Source organism: Falco peregrinus, chromosome 1 (genome assembly GCF_023634155.1).
Source record: "Falco peregrinus isolate bFalPer1 chromosome 1, bFalPer1.pri, whole genome shotgun sequence".
In the NCBI taxonomy this organism is placed as follows: domain Eukaryota; kingdom Metazoa; phylum Chordata; class Aves; order Falconiformes; family Falconidae; genus Falco; species Falco peregrinus.
Genome location: NC_073721.1, coordinates 126,033,650 through 126,050,687, shown reverse-complemented (window position 1 = coordinate 126,050,687; position 17,038 = coordinate 126,033,650). Strand labels below are relative to the sequence as shown.

Here is a 17,038-nt window from a genome sequence, read left to right as displayed (position 1 = left end):
GCTTCTACATGATGCAAAATAAAAATAGGAAGGCTGAAGACAAATGCTGCAGGAAGAACATAAATACCTGTCTCCTGAGTAAAAAAGCCGATTTAAAACAGACACCTTTTCACAAGCTTTTGGTATAAAAACTGTGCTTCCAATGTCTAAGCCATAGTTGGATTTAACCAAAGCCATACGCATGCAGATAGAATCAGTGTACTGAGCACTGATGTCTTCTTTCCCATTTTTGGCATTGAACTTCCTGGATCAGCTATGCCATACTGGCCAAGCTGTGTCAGAACTGACAAAACAAAAGGTCATAAGAGAAGGGATGCATCCCAACTTTTGAAAAACTGTGTTTTCCAACACTGTTACAGTTTTGATTCCTGCCTGTCGGCAGCCAAACAAACACTGCTTTCATTTATTTTACGACTGTACAAAACACTGCTATCTTTTCATGCTAAAAAATGCACCCAAAACAGAAATTACAGATTTGTAAACAAAGCTGCAAAACCTACAGTAAAATGCTAGGTTTGGAATTTTTGTTCAGTTAAATATTTGGGCCAGTTGCAGAGCCTGTGGATTTATTTATTTTTATTTCAAGGGAAAAAAAGAACATGAATTCAAGTGTCTTCCTGAAATACAGGCTCAGTTCAGCCCATTTGTCTGCTGTACCTTGGATAGATTCAGCCAACAGTTAAGGACAGCTTTTTCTCTGTACTCCACAGTCTCAGAGGGAGAGCAGGCCCCTGTGCTAAAAAAAGCTCAGCAGCAATCCAAAACAAATTCAGAGGAAGCTGCCTCACTCTGTACTTTCTTGAGGGCAAAATAAGGGTTATAAAGTCTAAACCTGCCACTCCCATTCAGATACGAAATTCCATTTATTTTATTGAAGTACACACACAAGAGAATCACACCCGTAACAAATGAGATGGGAGAACAGCACCCTAACATTACCACAGCTGAAGATGCATCGTTCTTTAGTTTTTCGTTCTGCTCTTGGAGAGCAAATCAGCATTTTCAATGTGTAGTTTCAAAGCATACACTGTCCATTCAAGCATTAGAAAGTAAGCACAAAATATTTACAAAAAAAATCTCCCTGAGCCAAATGTTTACAAATTAGCAATTAAAAACATGGAGGCTATAATAAAATTACATTCAGACCCGAGGACAGTCTGAATCATGCTAATAACCTTTCTATTCATAGGACAAGTTGAAAGGCGCAGTCTGTCCCAACGAGCCTGTGCAATGATGGATTATTCCAAGAGCTACAGTGAAATCAGACAGCACTGAATTAGGAACATACTGGGGAAAAAAGTGTGGTTTGTAAACATTATTAAAATGACACAAATATGCTCAAAATAACCTGCTATAGACTTTGTTTTGTATGTCTACCAGAAAAGTAGTAAATTTTGAAGAGGAAATTAAATGCTGATAAAGGTAGGACTTCTGAAGAGTTACATCCCAATGTCTGATTGCTGGTTTGGTTTTACCCCTGGCAGAACTCTGAGGAAGCAAAACAGGACTTGATATCTTCATTAGTATTAGCAAACTTGCAGTCCTAGAAGCAATGTTGTAGAGGATATTCCTGCTCTAATACCAACTCATCTGAACTGCAGTCATCCAGAAAAAAAATGCATCTAAACACACTGCAGAACTTTTATCAGTAATGGAGGCAATCAGGACAAACAGAAGCATGTCAGAAAACCCCCATGGAATGATCTATAACACAACATAACTGCCTGAAGTAGTAGTTCTGACAAATCAAGTACAACAGAAGTAAAAAACCATAATTCCAGAAGATGCATGAAGTTTAATTTAAGATAATGAATGAATACGTAAGCACTTCTAAACTCTTTACAGTCATTTAATTTCTACTAATGAATTATTATTCTTGTCTGTATTGGAAACTAATCCTAAGTGGTAAGAATACTGTGCCTAAAGAATGACAAAATAAAAAACAACAGGACTATCATTGTGCTTTATAGAATAACAAAGTACTAACAACACAACAAAAATTCAACTGTAAGAACTCAACAAAATAAGCTGCCAGGTGTGGACCCAAAATACTTCAGCATTTCAAATCTGCAGCAGTTTTGATGTGACACAGATTTCCACGTTTACATGATTACAGGTTATGGGGGTTCTAAGTTTACAGATCAGTATTTTATTTCGTAATTCCAGTCCCTGTAGCTTTCTTACAGATCAGTTTTACCTTCCTTAAAAATGTTATTATTTAGCTAGCATCAATGTTAGTATGGAGAAAGTCTTAAGATCATGGATCATAAAAATACCACTTTTAAGGGTTTACAGTAACCTAATACACATGTAACAAGTAACCACGATGTCAACTGTGCTTTTTACAAAGCAAAGCTTATATACCTGAAAGCTTATTTTCACATTGGTAGAGTTTAAGAACATATTAAATAACTTGAGAAATAAGCTTCAATTTTGCAAGCATAAAGGCCTTTAGAATTCAGAACTGAAAATTTTGTGTCAAGCTTGAGCAGATTGAACCAAATCAGGAAACAGATGTATCCTTAATCTTGAAAAGAGGTTAAAAAGTTATACTGCAATAAAGATACTGTGTCAATCAACACAGAGAGCAACTATTCTGAAGGCACATGTATACCTGAAACAAGAGCATTAAGTCCCAAAGATTAAATAAAGTGCACATAATATTAATATTGTGCAGCGTAGCAATGATAACATAAACCCAGCTATAAACTACCACTTATCTCTGCATCTACTTGGTTAAAAAGAATTAGCAGGTCAAGATACAGTAAGTACTGCCACTTCCACATTCGTTGGACCTGTATTCTCCCACTTCCAATTTAAAACAAATTTTCTTTGAACCACCTCTAGGACACTGCTTCATTTTTAATCTAAGATTATTAAATACTCAGAGTGTACACATGCATACAATCAACTTCAGTTAAAAGACGCTCAATTCTCTGACTGCAGACAATGACTGAAGAGCTAGTTTTAACAGGCACATTCAACTATCTTACCACTGAAATGGCTTTTATCAAGGACCCAAACTGCACACTCAGATGATCTAGTGACAGATTTAAATGCGTGCTTACATATAATTTTGAATAGTGTTTTCCAGTTAATGGAATACTCATTTTCTCAGGGGTATATCACATGCTTAAGCATGGTGACAGGTAACTTCAGCACTGGATCTGATCCCCACGAAGTTAACACACAGGTAAACACAAGCTAACCTCTACCAAATACGTGTCCCAGAACAGCCACATTTTGATCAGAATCAGTTTTGAATGAATAAAAAAACCCCGAACTTACTGGACAAAGAAGAGAAACTCTTAAGCTTGTTGTTGCTATTTCACTGTCTGGATCAGCAGTCAGTTTCTCTTTAACTGTTATTTGAAAGAAGAAAAAGTTTATTTTACAGTTGATTTAAAACACAAACTGGATAATAGAGAAATAAAACAAGTCTGAAACCACGTGCTAAACTTTCAGTTTGCTGTATGTACTGGAAGCAAGCAGCAGTGACTATTGTTTCAGACTCACACAGTAAACAGGTAACGTAAGCAGTCTTTACTCTCTAGAAAGATCATAAACAAGATTTAAGAAAAGTGAAAAGCAGAAAAGCTCACCTTAAAGCAAGATCCCTAGAAAATGTATTTATACAGAGATGTCTCTTTTCACATACATGCAACTTTGTACTTGACAGTTATTAAAATCTACCAACAAGATGAGCCACATTGACTTGACTGTTAACTTCAAGCACATTAAAAAATGTCACTAACTCACATGGACAAGCATCACTGTAAACCTCTGAAATACTCATAAAGGAATCCTCTGACTTAAAATTGAAAAGGAAATTGAGAAATAGGACATCAGAAGTATCCTGACAAAATTTGAGTTTTAAATAACTGCAGTGAAATATTAGCACTACAGAAGTATTTCATCTCTAATCATCCTCTATTTTTCCCTACAAGGACTGTTTTATAAACAGTCGTTGGTTAAATGAACAAGTCAGTTGCATGTTCTTCCTGCTCTATGAACTGGACCTACACCCTCATTCTCACCTTGTATACACAGAGCAGCAGCCACCTGGAAACTCTATCGATTTTTGTGCATTTCAGTGATCACACTGCATTAACACAAGCTAATGCCCAGCACTATATACCACTGGCTTTGTAGCATTTACTGGGGGTTTAATTTCTTCGCTTTTGGAGAAGGTCTATGCTGTGTACAACGCGCATGATCTGAGCATTAAAGAGTATGACCAACAGCTGTCAGGTGTTGGTATTTTCACCCTCTCCCTGAAACAGAAACATACAGCGGGTTTTGATTGCATTTATATTGCACTTATACCAACGTGTATTTGTCCGAGGAAACAATAAAGCAGCAAACCTTAAATTTGGAAGGGGGTCAGGAGGAGCACTGTGCTAGACACTTTCTCCAGGAGCTCACTCCACAAAACTGTGCCAAAGGAACAAAAACTGTGTTGATGGACACTTTCCTCCAGCATCAAGGTTCAGTAATGAGCATTTAGTTCAGCTTGCCTGAGGTACTGAATTACCAGTTAACTATATAGATACAGTTGTTCTATTCTGAAGAAACAAAGCCAGTAAGGCTGAACTGAAAGCGATTCTCTTGCATTTTTCCCTTCACAGTGTCAACAGGGTTCCTGGACTGGCTCCTAGTACAAACAAAGGCCTCTGAGTCTTTGAATTGGAACTGAATACAAAGAACACCACTATCAGATTCTCAAAACCCAGAGAACTGTAGGAAGTCCAAACCTCAGTTAGTACACTCCTATTTCAAATCTCCTTTTACAAAAGCTATTTCTCCTTTTTAAACAAGTTGTACATCAGACATACTTAGTGCTCTAGAATGATCAGGGTTCCGTATTCCTTTTGCTCGCAACCTCTGCAGTAACACCGTAGAGGACAGCTGCTTTACAAGATAGACTGCCATGGAATAGTTCTAGAAAACAGAACAAAAGATCAAAGTGAAAACTGTTTTAATCAAAAGACAGCTTGTATTTTACACAATGCTTATGCAATTTATTATGTGATTACAGGGCACTGTGTTTCTAAAGCAGTTACAAGACTTCAGATGGCAAAGTTTTCATACTAGAGAAAACCCATCATGCTCCAGAAAGTTCACAGGGCTGGAGTTTTAGAGATGCAACAAAAGTGACTTCATGCTTCACTGAGATTAGATTTAGCTGCAGACCAAACTACTGAAACAGCATTTAGGACACTTCTGGAAGTTTTACATCTAACTCGGGACATGCAGTCTGCAGTCCATTTAAGAAGGGTAATTTTACATCAACAATGTTAAGTACTGCAATTGTGTTAATACATTTACGGGAAGCTGTCAGGCCAGGTATTATCAAAGGTTTTTTTGGTTTTGTTTTCTTGGGTTTTTTTTGGATAAAAGCTTATTTTGTTTTCAAAATAGGAAAATCAGCCTTGATGCCTCTTGAAAAGCAACACAGAAAAAGATTTATCACCCGCAATATTTCCTACTCAGTCTAGAAGCACTATTCAACTTTCTTTTTCTTATCTTCCTGTGCTTACTGTCTACGAAATGCTAACTTCACTGTCAGAGCTTAACAGAATTAAGGGAGTTAAACAGTTCCAGAGTACAGGGGGGCCAAGATATACCCTAGTGAATCTAGCCCGAGCAGGCAAGAAGTCACCACTCCCAACTGCATGGAAGAGGTTACGGTCATTTCCCCCCCACAAGTCTCAACAGAACAGACCATGCAAATGTGCCTTATCGTTGTCAGCGAAAAGCCGTGGATGCTCACTTCTGCCACTACAGAAAATAATTTGGCATACAAGCAGGTCAGATGCAGACCGAATATCAACTCTGCCAGCTCCCCTGTAAGCAGGGTAAACCTCCCCTGAAGGGAAGAGCAGGAGTGGCAGAGTGCTCTTCCTGGCATCACTAACTGATTTCAAACCACAATCTGAGACGTCTGAGCTCTCATTTTTATTGTAAGCTACTAACAACAGCTGGTAAAAACTGTCTTTTAAAAAAATGTGGTATTATGCTATGCATTCATCAGCAACACCCCTCTCTTTCCCCACACCCCCAAAATGGAAAGGACAAAAATTGTGTTCTCAACATTAGGGTACATCAATTACTTTTTCATACAAGCAGTATCTGCTAACCCTGTAACTGCACTCATATACTTTAAATTGAAAAATGAAAGTCTTCCCCCAGCAACTGCCACGTATGCTTCCACTAACAAAACAAAAACATCCAAACAATTGTGACATCTACCATCCTTTATTTAGGACACCACCAGAATCCGAAGACAGGATTTCAATAATATATCTTACCATAAAATTACACAAATTGAAATAGCATCAGAAACACCACATTTTAAATATTTTATTCTTACAATGAATGCTTCTCACATCGTTAAAAACCACTACTGCTCTAACTTGTTTGTTTAATGCCTCAATTAGTATAGAAGTTAGAAAAATGCTAATTAACATTGTGAAATTATTTACCGACAGCTTGAATCTACAAAGCTAGGAACTTGCCCAAGGCTTCTTGTACAGAAGGCTCTTGAAACAGATTGTATAAAAATCACAATTATGACTTCAGGAAAGGTAGAGTACACCAGTTGAGACATGCAACTGACTCTTAAGGGAAGAGGAGGAGGGGAATTCAAATTCTGCACTATGCAGGCACATCCAAATATAAAATAATTCTTCACATTTAACTATCAAGGTCTCAAACAGTCACTTGGGGAAGCATTACATTTCATCGGTGGGGAAGTTCTGATTGGCATCTAATTCTCATGAAACACACTAAGAATTTGCCACTCTCTTCAGTTTTGTACTGTAAGCTAGAAGTCAACCAATATGGGGTTTATAAATGACATATCTATGAAGCCTGAGAAACTAGCCAGGTCACAAAAGACTAGCTAGTTCACAAGAGCCTAGCTTAGAGTCCACACAGTTTAGTAACATCTCTTTTCCCTAAATCCTCATTAATAGCCTCAAGCAAAAGCGCAGTGCACTATTCAGAGCAATAACCAAGATTCATCAGCTTGTGTGCAGGCACTTCTACAATGTAGACCACGTCAGGTTTATTTTTAAACGCTTATTTCTGATACCTGCAGTTCTCATTAGATAAAAGAAGGTTGTTTTTAAAAAAAAAAAAAAAAGGAAGGGAAAAAAATCATTCAGCCATCATTTACTCCATAATCTGAATGGAGACTGTTTTACGCTCCACAAGAAATCCACCATGAAATACCATCGTGATGTTTTATAACTGGCTATTGTGCATGATTGGGCTGTAAGCATTTTTCCACACTGGTTCAGGAATCCTGGGCTTTGTGCACTGACAAATTCTTCACCTCAGGACAGTTCTCGGGACTTCTGAAAACAGGATGGCTACAATGGCAAAGCCACTGTTTTTCAAGTGCCTCTTGACTCTGTAATGCATATCTTGCAGGATTTTTGCCGTCAGTGAAAGCAGTGCACTAATTAACGGACTCAATTATTGAAGTAACTTTTTGCTGCATGTTCCAGATTTAATTAGACCAGTGGAACATCAGCAATTTTTTAATACCAATTGTAACATTCCCCGCCCCCCCAGCCACAAAAAAGTTACAAAACCATTATTTTTTAAATATTAAGTATAAGGACACCAGTTGTGAGAAAAGAAATGTAGAAAAGGCAAATTAAATCTCCTGGGCCATGCTAAGTTGCTATGCTTTGTGTGCACATTTACAGTTACAAAAGACCACTCTGTACTGAGTGCCACATGCTAGTTACAAGTTGAAGACAAGATAAGGTTTCTCAAGCCCCTAAAATCAGGAAATTTGAAGTCAGGAGGTAAGACAAACAAAGTTTTATAGGATGTCCTGATCTTACTAACTGGGCCTTCAGTGAGTCACCATGACAGGGTGCGTGTCTGTGTGTGAAAAGGGAGAGATCACACCAAAAAAGTTGAGGGCAAGTGATCTAACAGAGCATGTTGTATCTGCCTAGCATAAAGTAACACAATCAAAAAGAAGGAACAGCCTACTACTAACCCATGAAGTATTTTCTGCACAATTACACTTGCTTATCTTTCAAATCTTTCAAACAGATGCCAGAGCAGAAACTAGTAAGCTTTAGACAGCATTATCTACCAAAGGTACTTACTCTTCCAATTTCTGCAGTCCATGAAACGACGATTGTGTTTGGTACCGTCGTCGATAATCTGACGAGTGAGGTAATGTTGATTGGTCGGCTAGGTCGCTTTGGTTCAACACCATTTTTGGTTGGTGGAAGATAGCCCTAGAAATCAAAGTATTTTTCTCCTCAGCAAAAAATAATAATAATAATTAAAAAATACTGCTTTTGCTTTCTTCCCGTCTCACCACAACCCTGCCCCAATGAAGTCTGTGTCTTGCCTGAACCAGGCTCCCTCTTCAGTTTGAACAGAGAGAGAGAAAGAGAGATCAGACAATAAAGTATCACACGTTTTACTTAGAGAGCCTCACGGTTTCCAAATTCTAACCCTGCCCACAAAACATTAAAAGACACATTTGCCACCTCTCCTTTCTCAGTACTGCTATTCAACCTGCCTGGCTAACATCGCCCACTGTAAACCTGTGTGCTGCCCCAGTACCGCAAGTTGACGTTTTTCTCTTTACTCCTGTTGCTCAGTGATGGTCTATTCCCTGCACAAATGACCTCCAAAACACAGTCCAATTTCAGCCAGACTCACTGGATGTTTGTCAAACATAAAAATTTACTGCCGCATTTTTTGAAAATTAGTATTCTGGATCTACTGGTCAGTCTCCTGAGAAACAATTTCCTTAGCTATCTTTTCCATTCATCTATCCATCTTCATTCAAATGCTCCAAAATGTGAAGACAAAGCTTAGGATAAATTCTCAGGCTAATTTCTGACAGACAGTTCTTAATAATGCTATCCAAATATGTATATCAAAGTAACATCTTACTTACTGGAAGGCTGCATGGTTTCCCATTTACTTTCACACAGAGATTGGGTGGGAAGTGATCTTCTTGTGGACAACTGGTTTCTGATAAACAAAACCTAAAAGCAAAAAGCTTCCATCATCTTTCACTTCTAAAGTCATTTAAAGATCATCTCTTCCTAGGAGGATTTTTTTTCCTACTGAGTTATGAAAACATGACAAAATTGCTAAACACAGTCCTCAAACTGGCTGTACAGATCATTAAGCAGGAAAGCCCTCCCAGATGACAGGTTTGGATCAAGATGGCTGTACGTTCTTCCTCAGATTTCTTAATTCCTCAGACTGACTCTGACTCATTCAGATATACACGTGCCTGTTACAAAAGACGGATCATCCAAATTTCTTTCCTACCATTTCTCCAGCCTGACCTCTTGGTACAAGACCAAGGTTTCACAAAGGAAAAAATACAGTCTTTGTCCTTCCTCCAACTTCAGTAAACTAGACAGCTGTTCAGCCACAGCATCAAACGCTATCCTCACACCTATGTCCAGCCTCTTTCTTCATTGCAGTTTTATTTATTTACTTAAGTTCAGACAGGCTTATTTGCTGCTGGAACCAAAATAAGACACACCCTTCCTTCTCCTATGAAGTGTGTGTAGGCCAAGATCGCGCACAATAGGCATTCAAAGGACCAAAAAGAGCCTCTCGACTCCACTGGATCTCTTCCAGGGGACCTGCCTGGACACACAGATATACCATCACATCAGGGTAAGCTGTTCAATGCAGATGTGCTTAACGGGCTGCTGCTCTCAAAAAGAGGAGCTACCTTCTGTCCCCGTTTTCCCTTATGCCCTCCTCGTCCCTTTGTCCATCTGACCCCACACAAAGCCAACTCGACTTGCTGATCAGCAGAAGGGGGATAACAAGCAAGACCTAAAAGCAGTTGTTTTCTGTCTGGTGAGTGAACAGCTCACTACGCAGACGTGACCAGGGGGGTGAAACGCAAGACAGCCATTTCTGACAGGAGCAAGCTCTGAAGTCAGCTCTGCTCACCGCCGCCTGCAGAAATCCAGGGATACATAGGCTTTGATGAACTTAGGATACATTCATCGTAACCTCTAAAATAACCAACAGGTTAAGACCCAGTCTGGTGATTCCCAAAGTCTTGCCTCCCATTGCCTAAAGAAAAGCCGATATGGGTTGCCATGCCCAGGAAATACTGTGTTTGACATCCCTGCTAGGAAAAACAACCTTCCCTGCATGCAGATTTTGAAGGCCCCGCAACCTGGGATCTGACAGACGTGGAGTTAAAGGAAGGCGCATACACACAATCTAAAACAACTAATTGAAGAAAATCAGCTGGCTATAGCTAAGTACATGCAGTATTCTGACATGCCAGATATCAGGCTACCGGCAACTTCAGTAAAGCTGCATATAACAAGGACAAGCAGTTAAGTCTGCCCTTTTCAAAGCAGTCAACAGCAAACTTTTCTCAAGAAAACAACAGGATGAGATTCTTCTCCATAAAGGAAAGCCTGGCCTGCTCGGTAGCATGTATCCAATGCATTTTAAGAAACAACAGCATCAAGAACAGGTGATACAAATACATACCTTAGCTGGACCTGTACTGTGAAGTCACATTTGGTCCCAGAAATATCCCTAGAAACAACAGAACACAAGTGAAAACATACTGTTCACAGAACAGATTCATCAATATTTTCTCAAGTTTGCTGTAAGTTCAATGTATGTCTGCCACACTTTCTGGTACATATAGTGTATGCCCCACCTTCCTTCTTCCAGTCAGTCAAACCACCACTCTCTCAAGGCACTCTAAAGGTTACACTTCTTATTTTTCAAGGTAAATAAATCAATGCCATTCTCATCTGATCTTTACCTTTATTTATTCCCCCCCCCCATACCATAAAGAAAATTCTGATGGGTCACTATGAAGTACCATCCTTACAATGAATAAACACAGAACTTGACAAAGGATCTAACTAATGGCAAGACAGCGGTGCAGGAAGGAGAGTTACGCATTAGTACGGTACCGAGTACAAGAGAAACCTGCCCAATACTCACTGGACAGTGGTGGTATTTAATTCTCTTTTCCTCACCCTTTTGCTCTTCATCAGCTTACAAACAAAGGAGAAAAGAATTCCCCAGAAGAGTACCCTCTGAGACAAAACACACACACCTGTGTTTTTTAAGATCACATTTCAAAATGAAAGCTACGGTAAGCTAGTTCCTTTTTTTTAATTTATTTTTATTTAAACACTGTATTACTGATCGAACTCACATTGAACTGCTGATTTGCTGCACTTGTTGTGGCGTCAGTGCAAATGCAAAGCAGGTTTCTCGAAATCGCTGACTATTATCTGATGCTAGAAGAAAACAAGAGATCATCACTTTAAAAACAGCAAATAGAGAATAATTAACAGAACAATCTCCTTTCATTAAAGTGTATATATATATACACACATTTTTATAGCAAGCCCAATAGTACAACACACATCTGTTTCTGTAAACAATTTTAGAGCCAACAAGAAAGTTGCCATTTAAACCCTCCTGTAAATAAAAATACAATAAACAAACTTTATATGCTTATAATGTATACATTAAAAAAAGTGATACAGATAACAGCAAAGCTGGCACAAATCAGCTTAAGACTTTCTATCAGTCATGGTAACTTAACACTAAATGTTCTTTGACTTTAAATTAAAAAAAATAATCTCCAATCATCTTCAAGTGATTTATCAGTCACTTTTTTATTTCCTTTGTAACATACAAGATCACGGATTAGCCTGTGAAAGTATACAGAGCAACTGAGAAGTACAACACATATAACTTCTCACATTTCAGTAAGATATTTCATGGAGTTAAATGCACCAAATATGTAACGTGCAAACAACTCATCAGATATGTTAAGTACGAAATCTGGTTTGGAAGTCCTTCAGCTCTGTGCCATAGTGCTCCATAACAAAACAAACACGACTTAAAATTAACGCACCTGCTGAAAAACAAAGTAATGTTAAGCATCTCCAAAACAGTGCTTATATCTAAAACACATCCCTTGACTAGGGCTACAGGCACCACTGCAGTACAGAACCACACAAAATGGCATTTAAAATATTTAAAAAAAAAAAAAAAAAAAAAGAGAGAGAGAAGCATCTCCTCAGAGAGCTGTTCAATATGCTCATCAACACATGTATCGAAGTGAAAGATGCAAGAAGCTTTCCATTCAATTTCATTGTTCTAAATGATTTTATAAGGTTATGAATAACTATATTGTGTATTAAACACTCTATAAATTTACCATTTTTTGTTTTACTATAATATACTTCCTGACTCATCCTTGAGTGACAGATGAGTGAATACTTCAGGGTGATACTCAGATATTTTGTTAAAAACAGCATGTGGTAGGTTGGAACCAACAAAAGAATAGACAGTGACTTAGTATAAATATTAACAGCAGCAATCTCACAAAATTACATTTATAACTTTCTTGTATGACAACGCTACAGGATCTGTACATTTTATTACATTATATGAAACAACCACATGCAGTTCTTTATCAGTTACTCTAAAGCCAGATGGGCAAGAACAGGTAAAATATACCAAAAAGCAACTTTTGTGAAAATACCAGCAATAGTAAAACTTTTTAAAAGCACTGTTATATAAATAAGTTTTTCTATTTCTATATGCGTATGTATGTTTGGGGTTTTTTCCCCCCCCAATGACAAGTTCTACTGTAATGTCCAAAAGCACCATCTGGGGTAAGGTGCAGCATGTAGCCTCAAGTTATTGTTTAGTTAGATGCTTGTGCCTACAGTATCCACCCACTATTTTTATTTTAATACATTTTCAATTATATTTCTTCAAATGAGAAACACGTAGGGCTTCAGATGACAGCCAGTCATATTATCACAATGGAAGAATGTGCAAGAAATATAAACACAACGTATGCAATTAACAACGGAAATCTGTTATAATATTTGGTCTTCAATATAATTCTATATTTTTAGTTATAAATGGAAAGATCAGAATTGTATATTGTAATCAGCAAAAGATGACTTAGCAAAGTTAATGCACTGCAGACCAGAGGACTGAATGAATTCCAGTTATTATTTCATATTTTTACATGTTAAATATGGCCTTAATCTGTTGGTTTTATTTTCCTGCCATGCATTATTTGCTTTACCCTAGAAATTGTCAGCTTTGGCTTTATTAGAAAAGTTCTGGAAGGTCTTTGCAAACTTTTGTTATGAACTCCGGCACCTTTAACTGAACTGCTGAACATTTAGCTAATGCTACTTTCATTTAAAACTTAATTACCCAAAGAAGTTAAAGAGCAATTACCGAAAGAAGAAGCCTAAACTCAATTTTTCCAAGCAATCTTTTTCCCTTTCAACAGCTCATCTTCTTGTTTGGGTTTTGCAGAATCCCCAATTTAAAGAATCAAGCAGGTAAAATGGGCAACAAACAGAAGGAGCTGGAAGTCACTGCACAGCAGGAAAACTGTGCCATAGCTGCCATCACAGACCCCAGTGGGATGATCGCACAACTGGAGTGCTGCCATCGATGGCTATAAACTCTTGAGGGGGGACAGGCAAGGAAGGAGAGGCAGTGGTAGCCCTGTCTGCTTGGGAGTGGTTTGGCTGTCTAGAGCTTGACGATGGTGATCATCAGGTTGGGTGTTTAAGGGTAAGTATCAGGAGGAAGGCCAGCAAGGTAGGCATTGTGGTGGGAGTGTTACAGACCACCCAAACAGTCGAAATATTCTATAAGCAGCTAGGAGAAGTCTCACAATCGCTAGCCCTTGGTCTCCTGGGGGACTTGAACTTACCAGATGTCTGCTAGAAATACAATCCAGCAGAGAGGAAACAGTGCAGGACGTTCCTGGAGGGTGTGGAAAAGCCCTTCCTGACACAGCTGGTGAGGGACCCAGCGAGGGAAGGCACCCTGCAGGACCTGTTGCTTGCAAACACAGATGGACTTGTGGGTGATGAGATGGCTGGAGGCTGTCTTGGGCACAGCAACTGTGAAATGGTAGAGTTTTCAACTCCCAGAGAAGTAAGGATAGTCAGCAAAACTGTTCCCTTGGACTCCTGGAGGGCAGGTTTTGGCCTGTTTAGCAGCCTGGCTGGCAGAGTCCCTTAGTAAGCAGTACTGGAGGGCCAAGGGGTCCAGGAAGGCTGGATATTCTTCAAGAAGGAAACCTTAAAGGCGCAGGAGCAGGCCATCCCCATGTGCTGAAAGGCAAGCAGGAGGGGAAGACAACTGGCCTGGCTGAACAGAGAGCTTTGGCTGGAACTCAGGGGGAAAAAAGGAGAGTTTATAACCTTTGGAAGAAGGGCCAGGGCACTCAGGAGGACTACAAGGATGTGGAGAGGTTATGCTGGGAGAAAATTAGAAGGGCCAAAGCCCAACTAGAACTTAATCTGGCTACTGCTGTAAAAGACAATAAAAAATGTTTCTATAAACACATCAGCAACAAAAGGAGGGCTAAAGAGAATCTCCATCCTTTAGTGGATGCAGGGGGAAACCATGCTAAAGGAGGAGGAAAAGGCTGAGGTACTTAATGCCACCTTTGCTTCAGTCTTCAACAGTAAGCCCAGTTGTTCTCCGAGTACCCAGCCCCCTGAGCTGGGAGACAGGGAGCAGAATGAAGCCCATATAATCCGATGGGCAATGGTCAGCGACCTGCTACATCACTTAGACACACTCAAGTCTATGGTGCTGGATGGGAGCCACCCACAGGCACCAAGGGAGCCAGCAGAAGTGCTCACTGCGCCACTTTTCATCATTTATCACTCATTCTGGCTAACTGTGGGGGGGTCCTCAGTTGACTGGTGGTTAGCAAATGTGATACTCGTCTACAAGAAGGGCTGGGAAGAGGATCCAAGGAACTACAGGCCTGTCAGCCTGACCTTGGTGCCAGGGAAGGTTATGAAGCAGATCATCTTGAGTGATGTGACACAGCATGTACAGGATAACCAGGCGATCAGGCCCAGTCAGCGTAAATTTATGAAACACAGGTCCTGCTTTACTAACCTGACCTCCTTCTGTGACAAGGTGACCCACTTAGTGGATGAGGATGTTGTCTACCTAGACTTGAGCAATGCCTTTGACACCATTTCCCAGAGCATTCTCCTGGTGAACCTGGCTGCTCATGGCTTGGATGGGTGCACTGTTTGCTGGGTAAACTGGCTGGATGGCTGAGCCCAAAGGGTGGTGAATGGAGTTAAATCTAGCTGGCAGCTAATCACAAGTGGTGTTCCCCGGTGCTCAGTGTTGGGGTCAGGTTTGTTTACTATCTTTATTACTAATCTGGGCATGGGGATTGAGTGCACCCCCAGGAAGTTTGCAGACAACACCAAGCTGGGTGGTAGTGTTGATCTACTTGAAGGCAAGAAGGCTCTGCAGAGGGATCTGGACAGGCTGGATAGATGGGCCAAGGCCAACTGTATGAGGTTCAACAAGGCTCAGTGGCGGGTCCTGCACTGGGGTCATAACAACCCCACACAATATTACAGGCTTGGGGAAGAGCAGCTGGAAAATTGCCCGGCAGAAGAGGACCTGGGGGTGTTGGTCAGCCGCCAGCTGAACATGAGCCAGTAGTATGCCCAGGGGTCCAAAAAGGCCAACAGCATCCTGGCTTGTATCAGAAATGGTGTGGCCAGCAGGACCAGGGCGGTGATCATCGCCCTGTACTGTGCACTGGTGAGGCCACACCTGGAACACTGTGTTTGGTTTCGAGCTCCTCACTCCAAGAGGTGCTGAAGCGTGTCCAGAGGAGGGCAATGAAGCTGGTGAAGGGTCTGGAGCACAAGTCTCATGAGGAGCAGCTGAGGGAACCAGGGTTGTTTAGCCTGGAGAAAAGGAGGCTCAGGGCAGACATTAGTCTCTACAACTACCTGAAAGGAGCTTGTAGGCAGGTGGGGGTCGGTCTCTTCTCCCAAGTAGCAAGTGATAGGACAAGAGGAAACATCTTCAAGTTGCACCAGGGGAGGTTCAGATTGGATATTAGGAAAAACATCTTCACTGACAGGGTTGTCAAGCGCTGGAACAGGCTGCCCAGGGAAGGGGTGGAGTCACCATCCCTGGGGGTATTTGAAAGATGTGTAGATGTGGTGCTTCGGGACATGGTTTAGTGGTGGACTTGGCAGTGCTGGGCTAATGGTTGGATTCAATCATCTTCAGGGTCTTTTCCAGCCTAAATGATTCTATGATTTTTGCGTTAGAAAGAAGGGAGGAGCAACATAACTGTTAGCAAAACACCAAAGGTTCCAAAATTCAATCCTTTTTCCATGTTCATTACTGGCTGGTATTAATGCAAGACATTTTTGCTAAACATTGATATGTGATCTTGAGAAGTGCGTTTCTAACTTCTATATTCAGTTTCATCATGCTCTTGCATTGGCCAAATTAAAGCATTACACATTAAAATGGCAGAAAATTAAGAAGTACGGTCTTCAGTGCTGACATGGGAGCTTTCATAATTCTATTTTCTTCATGAACTATAGCTCTAGCACATTTATGAGACAGTAAATAGCTTCTGCTTGAATCAAACATTTTTGCAAAAGAAATAGCCACTTCAAACTCATAACCATTAAAATACCAAAGAAACGTTCAGCATTACCAATAACTGTGTTGTGCACATTGCAGTTAATGAATTTACTCTTAACCAGAATCCACCGAAAATGAAAAAGGCAAGGAGGGAGGCTTTGGGGTTGGGGGGAGGCTGCTTGGTTGGTTGGTTTTAACGCTGCCAGTTTAGACTAAGAACAAAAAGACCTCCAACATTTCTTCTTATGCTGGCTATGCATATGCACTCGTCTTAATAACTGTAAGCAAAAGTCTATGAGCTGATAGATCAATGGTCCCCAGTGATTGGAGAAGTACTTCATCACATGCTGCTTGATGTTTTCTTAGCTGTAAAACAGCATTAATATACACATGCCATGTTTTCAATACATTGCTTTTGTGTACAAGCAATCATTGTGATTATCACGGGAGCAGGGCCAAATTGCAAAGAAGGAAGATACAACTTGTTAATTAAGCAAAGATGATCCAAAAGCCAATCAAAAGATTTCAAAACTTTTGACAAATTGAGCACTACAGACAG

At 40.1% G+C, this 17,038-nt stretch overlaps 1 protein-coding gene across 4 annotated transcripts in view; it reads right to left on the bottom strand.

Annotated features, from left to right (window-relative positions):
• Positions 1-17,038, bottom strand: part of PIAS1 (protein inhibitor of activated STAT 1) — a 67,101-nt gene that overhangs the window by 11,971 nt on the left and 38,092 nt on the right. For all 4 annotated transcript variants that reach the window (XM_055816332.1, XM_055816324.1, XM_055816347.1 and 1 more), the window contains exons 3-8: positions 11,210-11,294; positions 10,525-10,572; positions 8,942-9,032; positions 8,133-8,267; positions 4,836-4,941; positions 3,289-3,362 (exon numbers count right to left, since the gene is read on the bottom strand). In XM_055816332.1, the coding sequence (XP_055672307.1) occupies positions 3,289-3,362; positions 4,836-4,941; positions 8,133-8,267; positions 8,942-9,032; positions 10,525-10,572; positions 11,210-11,294 (539 nt within the window). The remainder of the gene's footprint in view (positions 1-3,288; positions 3,363-4,835; positions 4,942-8,132; positions 8,268-8,941; positions 9,033-10,524; positions 10,573-11,209; positions 11,295-17,038) is intronic.